The sequence below is a fragment of the Oncorhynchus nerka genome, linkage group LG22, assembly GCF_034236695.1.
Source record: "Oncorhynchus nerka isolate Pitt River linkage group LG22, Oner_Uvic_2.0, whole genome shotgun sequence".
In the NCBI taxonomy this organism is placed as follows: Eukaryota; Metazoa; Chordata; class Actinopteri; order Salmoniformes; family Salmonidae; genus Oncorhynchus; species Oncorhynchus nerka.
The window spans coordinates 50,300,777-50,317,933 of record NC_088417.1 but is presented as its reverse complement, the minus strand read 5'-3'; the positions used below and the strand labels follow the sequence as shown (position 1 = coordinate 50,317,933).

Below are 17,157 nucleotides of genomic sequence, written 5' to 3'. Positions count from 1 at the left end.
CCTTAACAATTAGTGTGGGAAATGTCAAACGGACCCTTTACCCTACTCTCTGTTGATGCTCTTTGTTGAAGAAACAGCTGGGGGGGGGGGGAATCAGCCTCACACAGAACACCAATAATGTAAGTGGTGCCTCAAAGTATTTATATTTCATCATTAAGTACATATTTTCACAACCAAAACGACGCAGCATAACTCTTCCCGGTTCAAATGAAAGCCAATGACTGGCTCATCAAAGGAGGAATGGCAGAAATGAGATGTTTCTGTATGACTGTGCTGACGCAGATAAAGGGAACAGATGAGCCTCTTTCAAACTGTAATCATCAATCTTTCAGTGAGTTCTTTTTAAAAATTAAAAAAATTATTTCAACTTTATTTAACTAGGCAAGTCAGTTAAGTCAGTTATTCACAATGACGACTTACCAAAAAGCAAAAGGCCATCTGCGGAGACGGGGGCTGGGTAAAAAATTTTTTAGGACAAAACACCCCATCACGACAAGAGACACCACAACAATACATAAAATGAGACCTAAGAAAACACAGCATGGTAGCAATACAACATGACAACAACACAGTGGCAACACAACTTGGCAGCAGCACAACATAGCAGTAGCACAAAACATGGTACAAACATTTGGGCACAGCCTCAAAGGGCACAGCACAAATGGCAAAGAGGTAGAGACAACAATACCTCACACGAAGCAGCCACAAGTGTCCATGATTGAGTCTTTGAATGAAGAGATGGAGATAAAACTGTCCAGTTTGAGTGTTTTTTGCAGCTCGTTCCAGTCGCTAGTTGCAGCGAACTGAAAATTGGAACGACCCAGGGATGTGTGTGCTTTGAGGACCTTTAACAGAATGTGACTGGCAGAACGGGTGTTGTATGTGATAGCGGGAAGTGAGGCCTAAGAGGGTTTTATAAATAAGCATCATCCAGTGGGTCTTGCAATGGGTAGAAATCAGTGGAGGCTGGTGACTTGACAAATTAAGGAGGATGGGAGACCCACGGTATAGGCGCAGAACGCACAGAGACCACAAACTGTGCTTCAAAAATCATCAAAGATTAATTATTTTAACCTAAAGCATTTAATAAAGACATTTATAGTACAATATTATGGGGAAGGGGAATGAGAGGGCTACTTACAGTGTTGGAAAGGGATCGCAGCAGTGATTGAATGAGGGTGTAGGGCATGAGTTGAGGTGTTCAGAGGACAGGACTTTACTGGTAAGACAAACAATGACACAGGATAATACACAGTTAGACAACATAGCTAAGAATTAGTCTAAAGCAAGGAGTAAAATCTTTGATGTGTAGTAACGTATTGTGTAATAATGTGTAGTAATTGTGATTGATTCTACATACAGTAAGGAGAAAAAATTGATAGGGGTACTCACAGTGCTTGGAAGGGAAACATTCAATGTGCCTGTGGATGAGTGGGCACATGAAACGTATTGGCTTCAGTTAATTTATTAAATTTATTTATTTCACCTTTATTTAACCAGGTACGCCAGTTGAGAACAAGCTCTCCTTTACAACTGCGACCTGGCCAAGATAAAGCAAAGCAGTGCGACAAACACAACACAGAGTTACACATTGGATGAACAAATGTACAGTCAATAACACAATAGAAAAATCTATTTACAGTGTGTGCAAATGTAGTAAGATTAGGGAGGTAAGGCAATAAAAGAAAGAAAGAAAATCCACACCTATTTAGGCGAGGTGCTGGCTAGCTGAGTGGAACACTTGATCGTACACTATCCATGTATGTTTTTGTATGCTATTTTCATATGAAAATTAACCAATGATATCAGGCGACACCCGGTCATGATTACAGACACATGTGTGTCTTTTGACACTATATAAATGAGTCATCCTGCCCTGATGACGACAGCTTGTCTGTCGAAACGTTGGACATACATATTTTTGCATCTGAGCTCCAAGAGTGTGTGGCTCTCCTTTATTTTTTAAGGCAATAAATAGGCTGTAGAGGCAAAATAATTACAATTTAGCATTAACACTGGAGTGATAGATGATTATGTAGAGATACTGGGGTGCAAATAGCAACAACATCAAAAAATATCAAAATGGGGATGAGGTAGTTGGGTGTGCTAATTATAGATAGCCGTGTACAGGTACAGTGATCATTAAGCTGCTCTGACAGCTGATGCTAAAAGTTATTGAGGGAGAAATAAGTCACCAGCTTCAGTGATTTCTGCAATTCGTTCCAGTCATTGGTAGCAGAGAACTGTAAGGAAAGGCGGCCAAGGTAGGTGTTGGCTTTGGGGATGACCTGTGAAATATACCTGCTGGAAAGCGGGCTATGGGTGGGTGTTGCTATGGTGACCAGTGAGCTGGGATAAGGCAGTGAGTTTGGCGATGAATATTTAGCAAGGGCCAGCCAACAAGAGCATACAGGTAGCAGGGGTGGGTAATATATGGGGCTTTAGTGACAAAACAGATGGCACTTTGATAGACTGCATCCAATTTGCTGAGTAGAGTGTTGGAGGCTATTTTGTAAATGACATCGCCAAAGTCAAGGATCGATAGGATAGTCAGTTTTGCAAGGGTATGTTCGGCAGCATGAGTGAAGGAGGCTTTGTTGCGAAATAGGAAGCCTATTCTAGATTTGATTTTGGATTGGAGATGCTTAATGTGAGTCTGGAAGGAGAGTTTACAGTCTAACCAGACACCTAGGTATATGTAGTTGTCCACATAATCTAAGTCAGAACCGTCCAGAGTAGTGATGCTACTCGGGCGGGCAGGTGTGGGCATCAATCGGTTGAAGAGCTTGCATTTAGTTTTACTAGCATTTAAAAGCAGTTGGAGGCCACGGAATGAATGTTGTATGGTATTGAAGTTCGTTCCCAGGTTTGTTAACAGTGTCCAAAGAAGGGCCAGATGTATACAGAATGGTGTCGTCTGCGTAGCGGTGGATCAGAGAATCACCAGCAGCAAGAGTGACATCATTGATATATACAGAGAATAGAGTCGCCCCGAGAATTGAACCCTGTGGTACCCCCATAGAGACTGCCAGAGGTCCGGACAACAGGCCCTCCAATTTGACACACTGAACTCTATCAGAGAAGTAGTTGGTGAACCAAGCGAGGCAGTCATTTGAGAAACCAAGGCTGTTGAGTCTGCCGATAAGAATGTGGTGATTGACAGAGTCGAAAGCCTTGGCCAGGTCGATGAAGACGGCTGCACAGTACTGTCTTTTATCGATGGCGGTTATGATATTGTTAAGTACCTTGAGCGTGGCTGAGGTGCACCCATGACCAGCTCGGAAACCAGATTGCATAGTGGAGGAGGTACGGTGGGATTTGAAATGGTCGGTGTTCTGTTTGTTAACTTGGCTTTCAAAAATTTTAGAAAGGCAGGGCAGGATGGATATAGGTCTGTAACAGTTAAGTAAGGCGAAATGTGGAGGGTGGGGCTTGGGCAAGTTGCTGCGGAGGGTGCAGAGCTGTTGGTAGGGGTAGCCAGGTGGAAAGCATGGCCAGCCATAGAGTAATGCTTATTGAAATGATCGATTATTGTATATTTATCGGTGCTTATGCTTATTGAAATGGATCGGTGTTGACAGTGTTTCGGTGTAGCATCAGTGCGGTGGACAGCTGGGAGGTGTTCTTATTCTCCATGGACTTTACAGTGTCCCAGAACTCTTTGGAATCAGTCATAAAAAAGCTATCCTTAGCTTTCCTAGCTGACTGTGAATATTGGTTCCTGACATCCCTGAAAAAGTGCATATCGCGGGGGCTATTCGATGCTAATGCAGTATGCCACAGGATGTTTTTCTGCTGGTCAAGGGCAGTCAAGTCTGGGGTGAACCAAGGGCTATATTTCTTCTTAGTTCTACATTTTTTGAATGGGGCATGCTTATTTAAGATGGTGAGGAAAGCACTTTTAAAGAGCAACCAGGCATCCTCTACTGATGGGAAGAAGGTCAATATCATTCCAGCATTCCCGGGCCAGGTCGATTAGAAAGTGTTTTAGGGAGCATTTGACAGTGATGAGGGGTGGTCGGTTGACTGCGGACCCATTATGGACGCAGGCAATGAGGCAGTGATCACTGAGATCCTGGTTGTAGACAGCAGAGGTGTATTTTGAGGGCAAGTTGGTCAGGATGATATCTATGAATGTGCTCATGGTTACTGATTTAGGGTTGTACCTGGTAGGTTCCTTGATAATTTGTGTGAGTTTGAGGGCATCTAGCTTAGATTGTAGGACGGCCCGGGTGTTAAGCATATCCCAGTTTAGGTCACCTAACAGGACAAACTCTGAAGATAGATGGGGGGCAATCAATTCACATATGGTGCCCAGGGTGAGAGACATTTCTGGAAAGGTGGATTTTTAAAAGTAGATTGTTTGGGCACAGACCTGGATAGTATGACAGAACTCTGCAGGCTATCTCTAAGTAGATTGCAACTACGGTAATTATGTCAGGAGAAAGTTGACAATGGTAGTGGAGTACTCATCACCTCTTAATCAGGGAACATGTGGGAACTTAGCTGTAAATACGAACAGCAGACAAATGGTTAGCAGATGTTAATGCGAGCGTAGTGAAATGCTTGTGCTTCTAGTTCCGACCATGCAGTAATATCTAGCAGGTAATCTTACAATTTCACAACAACTGCCTTTTACACACAAGTGTTAAGGAATGAATAAGAATATGTACATATAAATATATGGATGAGCGATGGCCGAACATCATAGGCAAGATGCAGTAGATGGTGTAGAGTACGGTATATACATATGAGATGAGTAATGTAGGGTATGTAAACATTATATAAAGTGGCATTGTTTAAAGTGACTAGTGATACATTTATTATATCCAATTTTCTATTATTAAAGTGGCCTGAGATTTGAGTCAGTATGTTGGCAGCAGCCACTCAATGTTAGTGATAGCTGTTTAACAATCTGATGGCCTTGACATTGAAGCTGTTTTTCAGGCTCTTGGTCCCAGCTTTGATGCACCTATACTGACCTCTCCTTCTGGATGATAGCGGGGTGAACAGGCAGTGGCTCAGGTGGCTGTTGTCCTTGATGATCTTTTTGGCTTTCCTGTGACATCAGGTAGTGTAGGTGTCCTGGAGGGCAGGTAGTTTCCCACCGGTGATGCGTTGTGCAGACCTCACTACCCTCTGGAGAGCCTTATAGTTGTTTGCGGAGCAGTTGCCGTACCAGGCGGTGATACAGCCTGACAGTTTGCTCTCGATTGTGCATCTGTTAACGTTTATGAGTGTTTTTGGTGACAAGCCAAATATCTTCAGCCTCCTGATGTTGAAGGTGCTTTTGCACCTTCTTCACCACGCTGTCTGTGTGGGGGGACCATTTCAGTTTGTCTGTGATGTGTACGCCGAGGAACTTAAAACTTTCCACCTCCTCCACTACTGTCCCATCGATGTGGATAGGCGGGTGCACCCTCTGCTGTTTACTGAAGTCCACGATCATCTCCTTTGTTTTGTTGACGATGAGTGTGAGGTTATTTTCCTGACACCACACTCCGAGGGACCTCACCTCCTCCCTGTAGGCCGTCTTGTCGTTGTTGGTAATCAAGCCTACCACTGTAGTGTCGTCTGCAAACTTGATGATTGAGTTGGAGACATGCATGGCCATGCAGTCATGGGTGAACAGGGAGTACAGGAGAGGGCAGAGAACGCACCCTTGTGGGGCCCCAGTGTTGAGGATCAGCGGGGTGGAGATGTTGCTTCCTACCCTCACCACCTGGGGGCATCCCGTCAGAAAGTCCAGGACCCAGTTGCACATGGCGGGGTTGAGACCCAGGGTCTAGAGCTTAATGACGAGTTTGGAGGGTACTCTGGTGTTAAATGTTGAGCTGTAATCGATGAACACCATTCTTACATAGGTATTCCTATTGTCCAGATGGGTTGAGGCAGTGTGCAGTGTGATTGTGATTGCGTCGTCTGTGGACCTATTGGGGCGGTAAGCAAATTGGAGTGGGTCTAGGGTGTCAGGTAGGGTGGAGGTGATATGATTGTTGACTCTCAAAGCACTTCATGATGATGGAAGTGAGTGCTATGGAGTGATAGTCGTTTAGCTCAGTTAGCTTTCTTGGGAACAGGAACAATGGTGGCCCTCTTGAAGCATGTGGAAACAGCAGACTGAGATAGGGATTGATTGAATATGTCCGTAAACATATGCATGCTCTGAGGACGGGGCTAGAGATGCCGTCTGGGCCGGCAGCCTTGCAAGGGTTAGCACGTTTAATTGTTTTACTCACGTTGGCTGAAGGAGAGGAGAGTCTGCAGGTTTTGATAGCGGCCTGCTTGTCGGTGGGATTGTATGGTCCTCAAAACGCGCAAAGAAGTTGTTTACTTTGTCTGGGAGCAAGACATCGGGGTCCGCGACGGACCTGGTTTTTTTTGTAGCCCGTGATTGACTGTAGACCCTGCCACATACCTCTCGTGTCTGAGCCATTGAATTGCGACTCTACTTTGTCTCTATACTGATGCTTAACTTGTTTGATTGCTTTATGGAGTGAATAGCTATACTGTTTGTATTCGGTCATGTTTCCGGTTGCCTTGCCCTGATTAAAAGCAGTTGTTTGCGCATTCAGTATTACGCGAATGCTGCCATCAGTTCACGCTAAGCTATCCGGAACATATCCCAGTCCATGTGATCGAAGCAATCTTGAAGTGTGGAATCAGATTGGTCAGACCAGCAGTGAACAGACTTGAGCGCGGGTGTTTCCTGTTTTAATTTCTGTCTATAGGCTGGGAGCAACAAAATGGAGTCATGGTCAGATTTTCCTAAAGGAGGGCGAGGGAGGTCTTTGTATGCGGCGCGGAAGTTAGAGTAGCAATGATCCAGAATTTTGCCGGCCCGGGTCGCGCATTCAATATGCTGATAAAATTTAGGGAGACCTGTTTTCAGATTAGCCTTGTTAAATCCCCAGCTACAATAAATGCAGCCCCAGGATGTGGTTTCCAGTTTACATAGAGTCCAATGAAAATCTTTCAGGGCCGTCGAGGTGTCTGCCTGGGGAGGATATACACGACTGTGATTATAATCGGAGAGAATTCTCTTGGTAGATAATGCGGTCAGCATTTGATTATAATGAATTCTAGGTCAGGTGAACAAAAGGACTGTATGTTGTTATGATCACACCACGACTCGTTAATCATAAGGCATACACCCCTGCCCTTCTTCTTACCAGAGAGATGTTTGTTTCTGTCGCCGCGATGCGTGAAGAAACCAGGTGGCTGTACCGACTCTGATAACGTATCCCGAGTGAGCCATGTTTCTGTGAAACAAAGAATGTTACAATCTCTGATGTCTCTCTGGAAGGCAACCCTTGCTCGGATTTCGATTACCTTGTTGTCAAGAGAATGGACATTGGCGAGTAGTATACTTATTTTCCACCATAATTTGCAAATAAATTCATTAAAAATCCTACAATGTGATTTTCTGGATTTTTTTTATCTTTTTGTCTGTCATAGTTGAAGTGTACCTATGATGAAAATCATCTTTTTAAGTGAGAGAACTTGCACAATTGCTGGCTGACTAAATACTTTTTTGCCCCACTGTATTTGTTCATATAAATAACATTTAGACTAGATTAGGAGGGGGATTTTCTCTACCCAGACAACAACTGATATTCAATAGAACTCATAGGGCTGAGCTTGCTTTAAGCATCTTTGCATCATGCAGGCCAATGCGATTGTAGGCCTTGTAAAAAAATGAGACATAATTATTATGTCGATTGATTAATTCCAGGTAATAATTTTGGATTAAAAACGTAGCCTAGCCAGCCCAATTTTGGATATAATCTAAATTTGATCACATTCACATTTTCCACTGACACACAAATTGACTATAAATACATAACGTTACCAATTAGTTTACCCTGATCAGATGGACAGGGCACATAGGCTGTATGCAGCTGCTCTAATTAGTAGCCTACAGTTGATCAGACAGAAAAATAGTCTCATTTGAAATGTTTAGGTGTAGCCTAGGCTGCGGTTAAATTTATGTCATGAGTTTTTGCATGTGTCTGTCCAGGGTTACATGTTATCATCTTTGCTCAATAAATACCGGAGGACGAAACAATGTGCTGCATCAACCTCTCTCTTTAATCTAACATTTAATGGTGGTTGCGATGGAAGCTATCAAATCATTCATCATTGTTTTCGACATCCCAGAAAAGATTTTCAGCATGTAAAGCGTCGTAACGTGCAATTACAGGCGGCTTGATGATAGGCTCCCTGTTAACCAGCTATACATTTGATACCAGTTGGTATTGAACGCTCTCAACTTTTCATCTTTCTTCATGAAACTGATCTCAGGCAGAGGTCAACCCTCGCTTGCAATTCACACCTTTTCGCGTACCGCACAGAGAATGAAAGGGGTATTTCAACAAAAAGTCCACAACATTCTATAATTTTGGTGGAGAAAACTGCACACTTGCGCTGGTAGCTAGCTGAAGTTAGCAAGGCAACTTTAAATACATTGCACTAACTGGACACAAAAATAAAGTTCTACACCCAAGAAAACAATTGATAACATACCTCCTCCATCTCCTGTAATTTGAAATGTTTTTTTTTAATTGAATAACGTCTCAAAAATGCTCAAACATCCTTCTTCACTCTTAATCTCTATACAACAATGTCACCAAGCTTCTCAACACATAGAACCCCCATAATGCTCTGTGGCACAATCACAACACAACTCACTAGGTTCGTTCTCTGATCTTGCATCTATGATTGGATGGACAACCTGTCAGATCATACTGCAAAAGCTTTGATTGGTTGGATGACGTCCTCCGGAAGTGGTCATAATTACAATGTATGTCTAAGGAAGGGGATGAGGCCTGCCGGCCTTCTAGGTTTTGTATTGAAGCAATGAAGCCAGAGGAGAACGGAAGCTAGCTGTCCTCAGCTACACCGTGGTGCTAGACCAGACAGCGCTGTTGAAGTTACTGTAGACCTTCATTGCAAAACAGTGTATTTTAAACATTTACTTGGTGACATGAATATATTGAGTTTTATCTAAATAGGGTAACTAATGTTTCACTATTTTTATTTTTATGAAATTTCACTGAGGAGGATGGTCCTCCCATTCCTCCTCTGAGGAGCCTCCGCTGGTAGAAAGAGATGACCAGTTTAAAGAAGATTATAGAGTGCAGTGATGTGTCCTATAAGGAGCATTGGTGGAAAATCTGATGTCCGAATGGTAAAGAACATCTAGCCGCTCAAGAGCCCCCTTACCTGCTGATCTATAAATTACATCTCCGTAATCTAGCATGGGTAGGATGGTCATTTGAGTCAGGGATCATTTGGCAGCTACATTTTTTATTTAACCTTTATTTAACTAGGCAAGTCAGAACAGGGCTCCGGGCAGCCGAGCGGAAATGGAGGAAAACTCGCCTCCCTGCGGACCTGGCATCCTTTCACTCCCTCCTCTCTACATTTTCCTCTTCTGTCTCTGCTGCTAAAGCCACTTTCTACCACTCTAAATTCCAAGCATCTGCCTCTAACCCTAGGAAGCTCTTTGCCACCTTCTCCTCCCTCCTGAATCCTCCTCCCCCTCCCCCTCCTCCCTCTCTGCAGATGACTTCGTCAACCATTTTGAAAAGAAGGTCGACGACATCCGATCCTCGTTTGCTAAGTCAAACGACACCGCTGGTGCTGCTCACACTGCCCTACACTGTGCTCTGACCTCTTTCTCCCCTCTCTCTCCAGATGAAATCTCGCGTCTTGTGACGGCCGGCCGCCCAACAACCTGCCCGCTTGACCCTATCCCCTCCTCTCTTCTCCAGACCATTTCCGGAGACCTTCTCCCTTACCTCACCTCGCTCATCAACTCATCCCTGACCGCTGGCTACGTCCCTTCCGTCTTCAAGAGAGCGAGAGTTGCACCCCTTCTGAAAAAACCTACACTCGATCCCTCCGATGTCAACAACTACAGACCAGTATCCCTTCTTTCTTTTCTCTCCAAAACTCTTGAACGTGCCGTCCTTGGCCAGCTCTCCCGCTATCTCTCTCAGAATGACCTTCTTGATCCAAATCAGTCAGGTTTCAAGACTAGTCATTCAACTGAGACTGCTCTTCTCTGTATCACGGAGGCGCTCCGCACTGCTAAAGCTAACTCTCTCTCCTCTGCTCTCATCCTTCTAGACCTATCGGCTGCCTTCGATACTGTGAACCATCAGATCCTCCTCTCCACCCTCTCCGAGTTGGGCATCTCCGGCGCGGCCCACGCTTGGATTGCGTCCCACCTGACAGGTCGCTCCTACCAGGTGGCGTGGCGAGAATCTGTCTCCTCACCACGCGCTCTCACCACTGGCGTCCCCAGGGCTCTGTTCTAGGCCCTCTCCTATTCTCGCTATACACCAAGTCACTTGGCTCTGTCATAACCTCACATGGTCTCTCCTATCATTGCTATGCAGATGACACACAATTAATCTTCTCCTTTCCCCCTTCTGATGACCAGGTGGCGAATCGCATCTCTGCATGTCTGGCAGACATATCAGTGTGGATGACGGATCACCACCTCAAGCTGAACCTCGGCAAGACGGAGCTGCTCTTCCTCCCGGGAAGGACTGCCCGTTCCATGATCTCGCCATCACGGTTGACAACTCCATTGTGTCCTCCTCCCAGAGCGCTAAGAACCTTGGCGTGATCCTGGACAACACCCTGTCGTTCTCAACTAACATCAAGGCGGTGGCCCATTCCTGTAGGTTCATGCTCTACAACATCCGCAGAGTACGACCCTGCCTCACACAGGAAGCGGCGCAGGTCCTAATCCAGGCACTTGTCATCTCCCGTCTGGATTACTGCAACTCGCTGTTGGCTGGGCTCCCTGCCTGTGCCATTAAACCCCTACAACTCATCCAGAACGCCGCAGCCCGTCTGGTGTTCAACCTTCCCAAGTTCTCTCACGTCACCCCGCTCCTCCGCTCTCTCCACTGGCTTCCAGTTGAAGCTCGCATCCGCTACAAGACCATGGTGCTTGCCTACGGAGCTGTGAGGGGAACGGCACCTCAGTACCTCCAGGCTCTGATCAGGCCCTACACCCAAACAAGGGCACTGCGTTCATCCACCTCTGGCCTGCTCGCCTCCCTACCACTGAGGAAGTACAGCTCCCGCGCAACCCAGTCAAAACTGTTCGCTGCTCTGGCCCCCCAATGGTGGAACAAACTCCCTCACGACGCCAGGACAGCGGAGTCAATCACCACCTTCCGGAGACACCTGAAACCCCACCTCTTTCAGGAATACCTAGGATAGGATAAAGTAATCCTTCTCACCCCCCCCCCCCCTTACTAGATTTAGATGCACTATTGTAAAGTGGCTGTTCCACTGGATGTCTTAAGGTGAACGCACCAATTTGTAAGTCGCTCTGGATAAGTAAGACTTAAATGTAAATGTAAGTGTAAATGTAGTTAAGAAGACATTCTCATTTTCAATAACCGGCCAAACCCCGGCCAAACCCGGACGACGCTGGGCCAATTGTGCGCCACCCTATGGGACTCCCAGTCACTGTAGTGACGTCTTTTGCACTGAGATGCAGTGCCTTAGACCACTGCGCCATTCGGGAGCCCAAGGTTAACGTGACCTTTGCTTTGGAGGTGTTTCACAACAAGGTTAAGGGCAGAGAAAGCTTGTTGGACACTAAGAAAGCTTTGTCGTAGAGCATCGGGGCTAGTCGCATTAGAAGGGCTGGGAAATTAGGACATTTTGGATGGGCAAGGAGGCATGGATGAGTCAAATAGAAATCCTGACTTAATGAAGTAGGGATTAAAGAGCTCAGTTATGCTCTCCTTGTCAGTAAAAACAACATCAACATTAAAGGGAGGAGGGCAGCTGTGTGGAGGAGGGTTTATTCTCCAGAACCGGATTCCAGAACTTCTTGGGATTAGACTCATAGAGAGAACTGCTCCTTTGGCCTTCTGGACAGCCTGCGTGCACTTATTTATCATTTGCCTGAACGAAAGCAAGTCAGCCTGAGTATGTGTGTGTCAAGCTTTTTCCTAAATGAAATTCTTGGGGTGGAGTAACTCTGCCAGATCACGGTCGAACCAGGGGCTGAACCTGTTTTTAATTCTCATTTTCTTTACAGGGGTGTTTTAACAATATCACTAAAAATATAAAAAGAATGTCCAAGTGTCTTCGACAGAGGGAATCAAGCTGATTCTATACCAATTTACTACTTATTAAAGTTTATCAAGCGTCTATGACAAATCAAAACAGGTCGTTTCACTGAGAAGCCATTACGAACACAGGCTGTAAAACAGTGATCACTAAGGTCGTTGCAGAAAAACACTAAGACCTATCAGGATTATTTGTGAGAATAACATCAAGGAGAGTACACTTTTCTGCCTGTTTTAGATTGGTAATAATCTGAGAAAGAGTTCGGGAGTCCCGTTGCTTTAGGACTTGGTCAGGTGGTTTAAGCATGTCCCAGTTTAGGTCACATAAGCATGAGAAATTCATACTTAGTGTAAGGGGCCAAGAGAGAGATTAGGGCAGGTAGGGTGCAGGCCGGCTGATGGTGGATGATAGTAACACACAGCAACAGTCAACAAAGAGCTATTTGAATGGTTAAAGCCAGCAAATCAAATTGTTTGGGGACATATTTGGTGGAGACAACAGAGCACTGAAGGTGTTCCTTGGTAAAGATTGACACTCCACCACCTTGGAAGATCTGTCTTGCCGAAAAAGGTTATAACCAGAAAGGTTATTATCATTGTTCAAAACCCTCTGTCTTAACCACGTCTCAGTAATGACCAACACATCTGGATTGTAGTTATGAACCCACACTTTCAATTTATCAATTTTAGGTAATAAGATTCTCGCGTTAACATGCAGAAAACCCAGGCTTTTACGAGAGCAGATATCAGAGCACAAGTCAGAATTGGGGCTAACAACAGTAGATGGGCCAGGGTGTATATGCACATTTCCACAGCAGAGGACATGGAAAGCTCTGTAGTGTTGTTTTTCTATGACATTTGAATGTTCATCAGATGGTAACAAGATCATATTGTACAGAAATGTAATCAGATAACATGAACACAAAGCCGATGAGAGGTGGTTTAGAATAGGATCGGAGGCCAAGAGTCCGTGTAAACAATAGAGTCAGAGTTGAGAGTGTAGGAACAAACATTGTCTGTCCCATGTTTCGGTTTAAATCAGCAAGTTCATAGTCAACAAAGCATGCAGGAGTCATGGTGCAAAAAGCATAAAATATTCTACACACAACACTGTTTGGTGTTGTTTAGTTTAGGTGACTTGCTCCAATTCCACACAATGCTTCTCTTGATCGGCCACTAGACCTGAGCACCCAGTGGCCCTCGGCAATACTGGCAAGATGCATTTCATTCCTATCGCCATTGTGCCTCATGAAAAAAAATGTTTAGATAGGAACGGCTAACTGTGATTCAGACCTGAGATGTTCTTTGGCTAACAATGACCAGTTCGATCACGATAACAACTAACAAAATAGTAGCTGTACTGACATGCCTTACATTTGTCTCCTATCCTTACACTAAATGAACACCTCCTTTTGTGTCTTTGTCCCCTCTCCTCCACAAGGATCCAACCAATGGCTATTACAGTGTCAATACCTTCAAGGAGCACCATGGCACCCCGACTATGTCAATGGCCGCCAACCAGACCAGCGGCGCTGAGGTCAGGAACCCTTTGGCTTCTTCTTCATCCACCATGGGAAAGCAGCGTGTGCCTACGGGCATGTCCTTCACAAACATCTACAACACGCTAGGTGCTGGGCCCAACCGCCTGTACGACTACAGCCAGCGCTTCGTGCTTGGCATGGGCAGCAGCTCTATCGAGTTGTGCGAGCGCGAGTTCCAGCGAGGCTCACTTAGTGACTCCAACTCCTTCATCGACACGCAGTGTGACAGCAGCGTGAGCAGCTACAGCAAGCAGGACGGCTACGTGCAGTTTGACAAGGACAGCAAGGCCTCGGCAGCCTCCTCATCCTCCCACTACTCGCAGTCGTCCTCGCAGAACTCAGACCAGACTCGGCCGCTGCAGAAACGCATGCAGACCCATGTGTAATGGCAGAAGGAGCAATGGATGGGGGTGGGTTCGGACGGGTTGGGTCGAGGATAGCACCTTTGGACACTTTAAGGAACACTGCCTGACTGGTATACAGTGCTATTTTTTGTTTGGTTTGTATTCTGGTCCACCCGAGGGAGATGATGCAGTATTCCATCTTTGGGAGACGGTGGGCAACTGCGGTGTCCATATTAGGACAGCCTGAAGTCCTGCTGAGACTGAGGCTGTCGTAATATGGACATTGTACGTACAACTCTTTTTACACGTTATTGGATTACATGTGTTACACTCTATTCCCCTTGAAACAAGCTTTTCAAACAAAAAAGATCATAACCTTGAGAGCTACAATTGGTGGAAAAAAAGATGACAATCAGAAGTGCACTTCCTAAATGAAAAATGCTCTGCTGTTGTCCCCTATTCTGTTTCAGCTAGTGGACTGCTTCAAAATGCACAGCTGTAGGTATTATTCACACGTCTGTGTGGATAAGTTCCAGAATTGTTTAAAAGTTTATTTTCATTATGGAGGAAGACAAACTCTTGGGCCTATGTTCAGCTGCCCGGTTGGGGTTTGAAGCACAAAGGGGTATTGTTAAAAACCACCTGAGGCATTTCTTGTACGTGCAAAAAAAATATCCTTAGATGGATAATGAAACCTCTGAGGAAATATGGTGTGAGCGGCAGGCAATGTACTAAAGACGAACACCTTGCCAATTGGCTGACCTGCAGGTCTAATAGCCCTACACCTGGACAACTTTAATTCTCAACTGATTATAGATTTTTTCCCTTTTGGTTATCTTGGTAAAATCTATATTTTGCTCCTTTATTTTGGATTTATGGTGATATTTTTGCCTTTTTGATGTATGCCTTGTGAAAGTTCATTACTGAGTCACAGATCATAGATAAATGCATGGAGAAGTGGATGTGTCATACTGTTGTACTACTTCACTTGAGCTGACTTTTCAATTGCTTTGTTCACTCACAAACCATCAGTTCCTGGAACCGTTTTTCTTCTTCTGAAAGGACAGTGTCATATTTACACATCAGAGAAAGGGTCAAGGACCTTATCATCTGTACTTTTCCATTCAATGTGAGACACTTGCAGCCTGATCTTATATGTGTGAGCAGATAGCTGTGGAGCCAAATACAATGTCATCTCTGCCGAAGCTGTTCTAATATTTGTGGCTTGCCATACTTAGCTGATATCGTGTTGTTTACACTGGAGCTCTGTAAATCCAGCATTTTTGTGTACTGTGATTTGACCACTAAATGACGGCGATGAAGATAAAGTACATTTTTTCTGTCTGTTGCCTCTGTGGTTACAATGACTTGGTGCCCACTGTTTTAAGTTATCTCAAATGGTACTACTCAGTTTGAAGTGACAATTAGGTGGTTCTGTTCAAGAGTAAATACTGAAGGTGGTTAGCAAACAATATAATTAATATTTACTACAGTAGGACCTAAAGAATAGGAACTCGTTGAGAATGTAGGTCGTTTGGAACACAGAAATGTCTGTAACTTTGAATTTCGCTTTATTGAAAAATAATAATTGCATATTTACATGTGTTCTACTTTTACATATCCCAGTTTGATCTTGTCAGTTCGGTTGATCAATCAGTCTGTAACACTGGGGTTTGTGTCTGAGGTCCTACTGTAATAGGACTTCATTAAATAATTAATTAAATAATAATTGATCAATATAACAATATGATGACGGTTGCGTGGGATCTTTGGGGATTTTAAGTTGAGAGTGCCAATATGAGCATCCTCACAGTGCAGCATTGTCTCATACAACAAAAAGTCAACAAATCATAATTCCTCTCTCAACTACGTTCAAAAGCAAACGACTCATTTGGGTCACAGTTTCCAATCATTAATAAGTTAATTATCTAATTGCAAAGCATTACACCAATATAAACAATCACCAGTATGTCATTTATAAACCAAATGACTTCCCAATGTGTTTTGATATTTTAATGCAGCCTCCAATGCCTGTTTAGTATTTACCAGCACCACCATTCATAATGACTGATTATCATATGCCTTACAACAAAGAGATGGCTCTCCTAATATGGACAACATAGAGGTGACTTTTTATAATAACTATAAGCAGAGAAATGAAGGGTGTCTATGGTCTATTGTCATATTACAGAAAGGTATTTTATGGTGTCTATCATTCAAATTTAAACAAGTCCTGCTGAGACTGAAGGTGTCCTAAACTTGTACCAATATTGTCATAATATGCACAACCCTACATTGGTACCATTTTAGAGTTAACGTCCTTGTCAATTAATAATTTGAATCTTCATGTTTACACTGCAAAATGGACAGGTGTTTTGCTTATGGGACAATCTGCAATTGACTAAAACATTTTGTCTGCAGTTATCCATGTAAAGAACAACTATCATTTTACTTTTCCATGTCAAGGACAACAACATTCTGAATGCCTAACATTTCAGCTTTGAAGCGCTTAAACCATTGAGTAATAAAAAGCTGCAATATCCTACTTTAATACATATATATATATAAATATATATAAAATATATATATATATTTTTTGGGGGGGGATTACTCTACAATCAAAGTCAGTCCCATCACTGTAGTATAGACTATCATCATTATTTTCAGGCTTCTTTTATAACAATAATGACTTTTTGATATTCCACATCTCACAGTCGTATGACAACTCGCTGCAATCACAAAGATTATCTTTATGGTGGAGCAGTTGAAGCTAAAAAAGGTATGGAGTGGCCAGTCTGGTCCATCGGTTAGAGCCGCTGAGCCCAGGAGAAATGTATGCTTGAGTCAGCAGGGGTTTGAATCTCGCCAACTGCCCTTTGACTCATCCTCCTATCTTCCCCGTCTATCCAACACTGTAGTATTACTTCAACAGATACAAAAGGAGTAGGACTGACCCACAGATAATAAAAATGGCATTGAGCCCATATACAAAGTTTCAAATAAAGCAATGGTCAAACATAAAGACAACTATCTTCCTTGCGGTAGTGAAATATAAAATCATAAGGAATCCTCTAATGGATTCAGTCTTTTCCAAATGTGTGTTGATTGGAGCTGTGTTTACAAGCCAACTCAACCACATGTTAAATCATCCTGAAGTGTTGTGCC

At 43.9% G+C, this 17,157-nt stretch overlaps 1 protein-coding gene across 1 annotated transcript in view; it reads left to right on the top strand.

Annotated features, from left to right (window-relative positions):
• LOC115105304 (kin of IRRE-like protein 3) overlaps positions 1-15,336 on the top strand; it is a 291,162-nt gene extending 275,826 nt beyond the window's left edge. The window contains exon 17 of the mRNA XM_065006811.1: positions 13,549-15,336. Within this exon, the coding sequence (XP_064862883.1) occupies positions 13,549-14,034 (486 nt within the window). The 3' untranslated portion in view covers positions 14,035-15,336. The remainder of the gene's footprint in view (positions 1-13,548) is intronic.
• Positions 15,337-17,157: the final 1,821 nt, after the last annotated feature.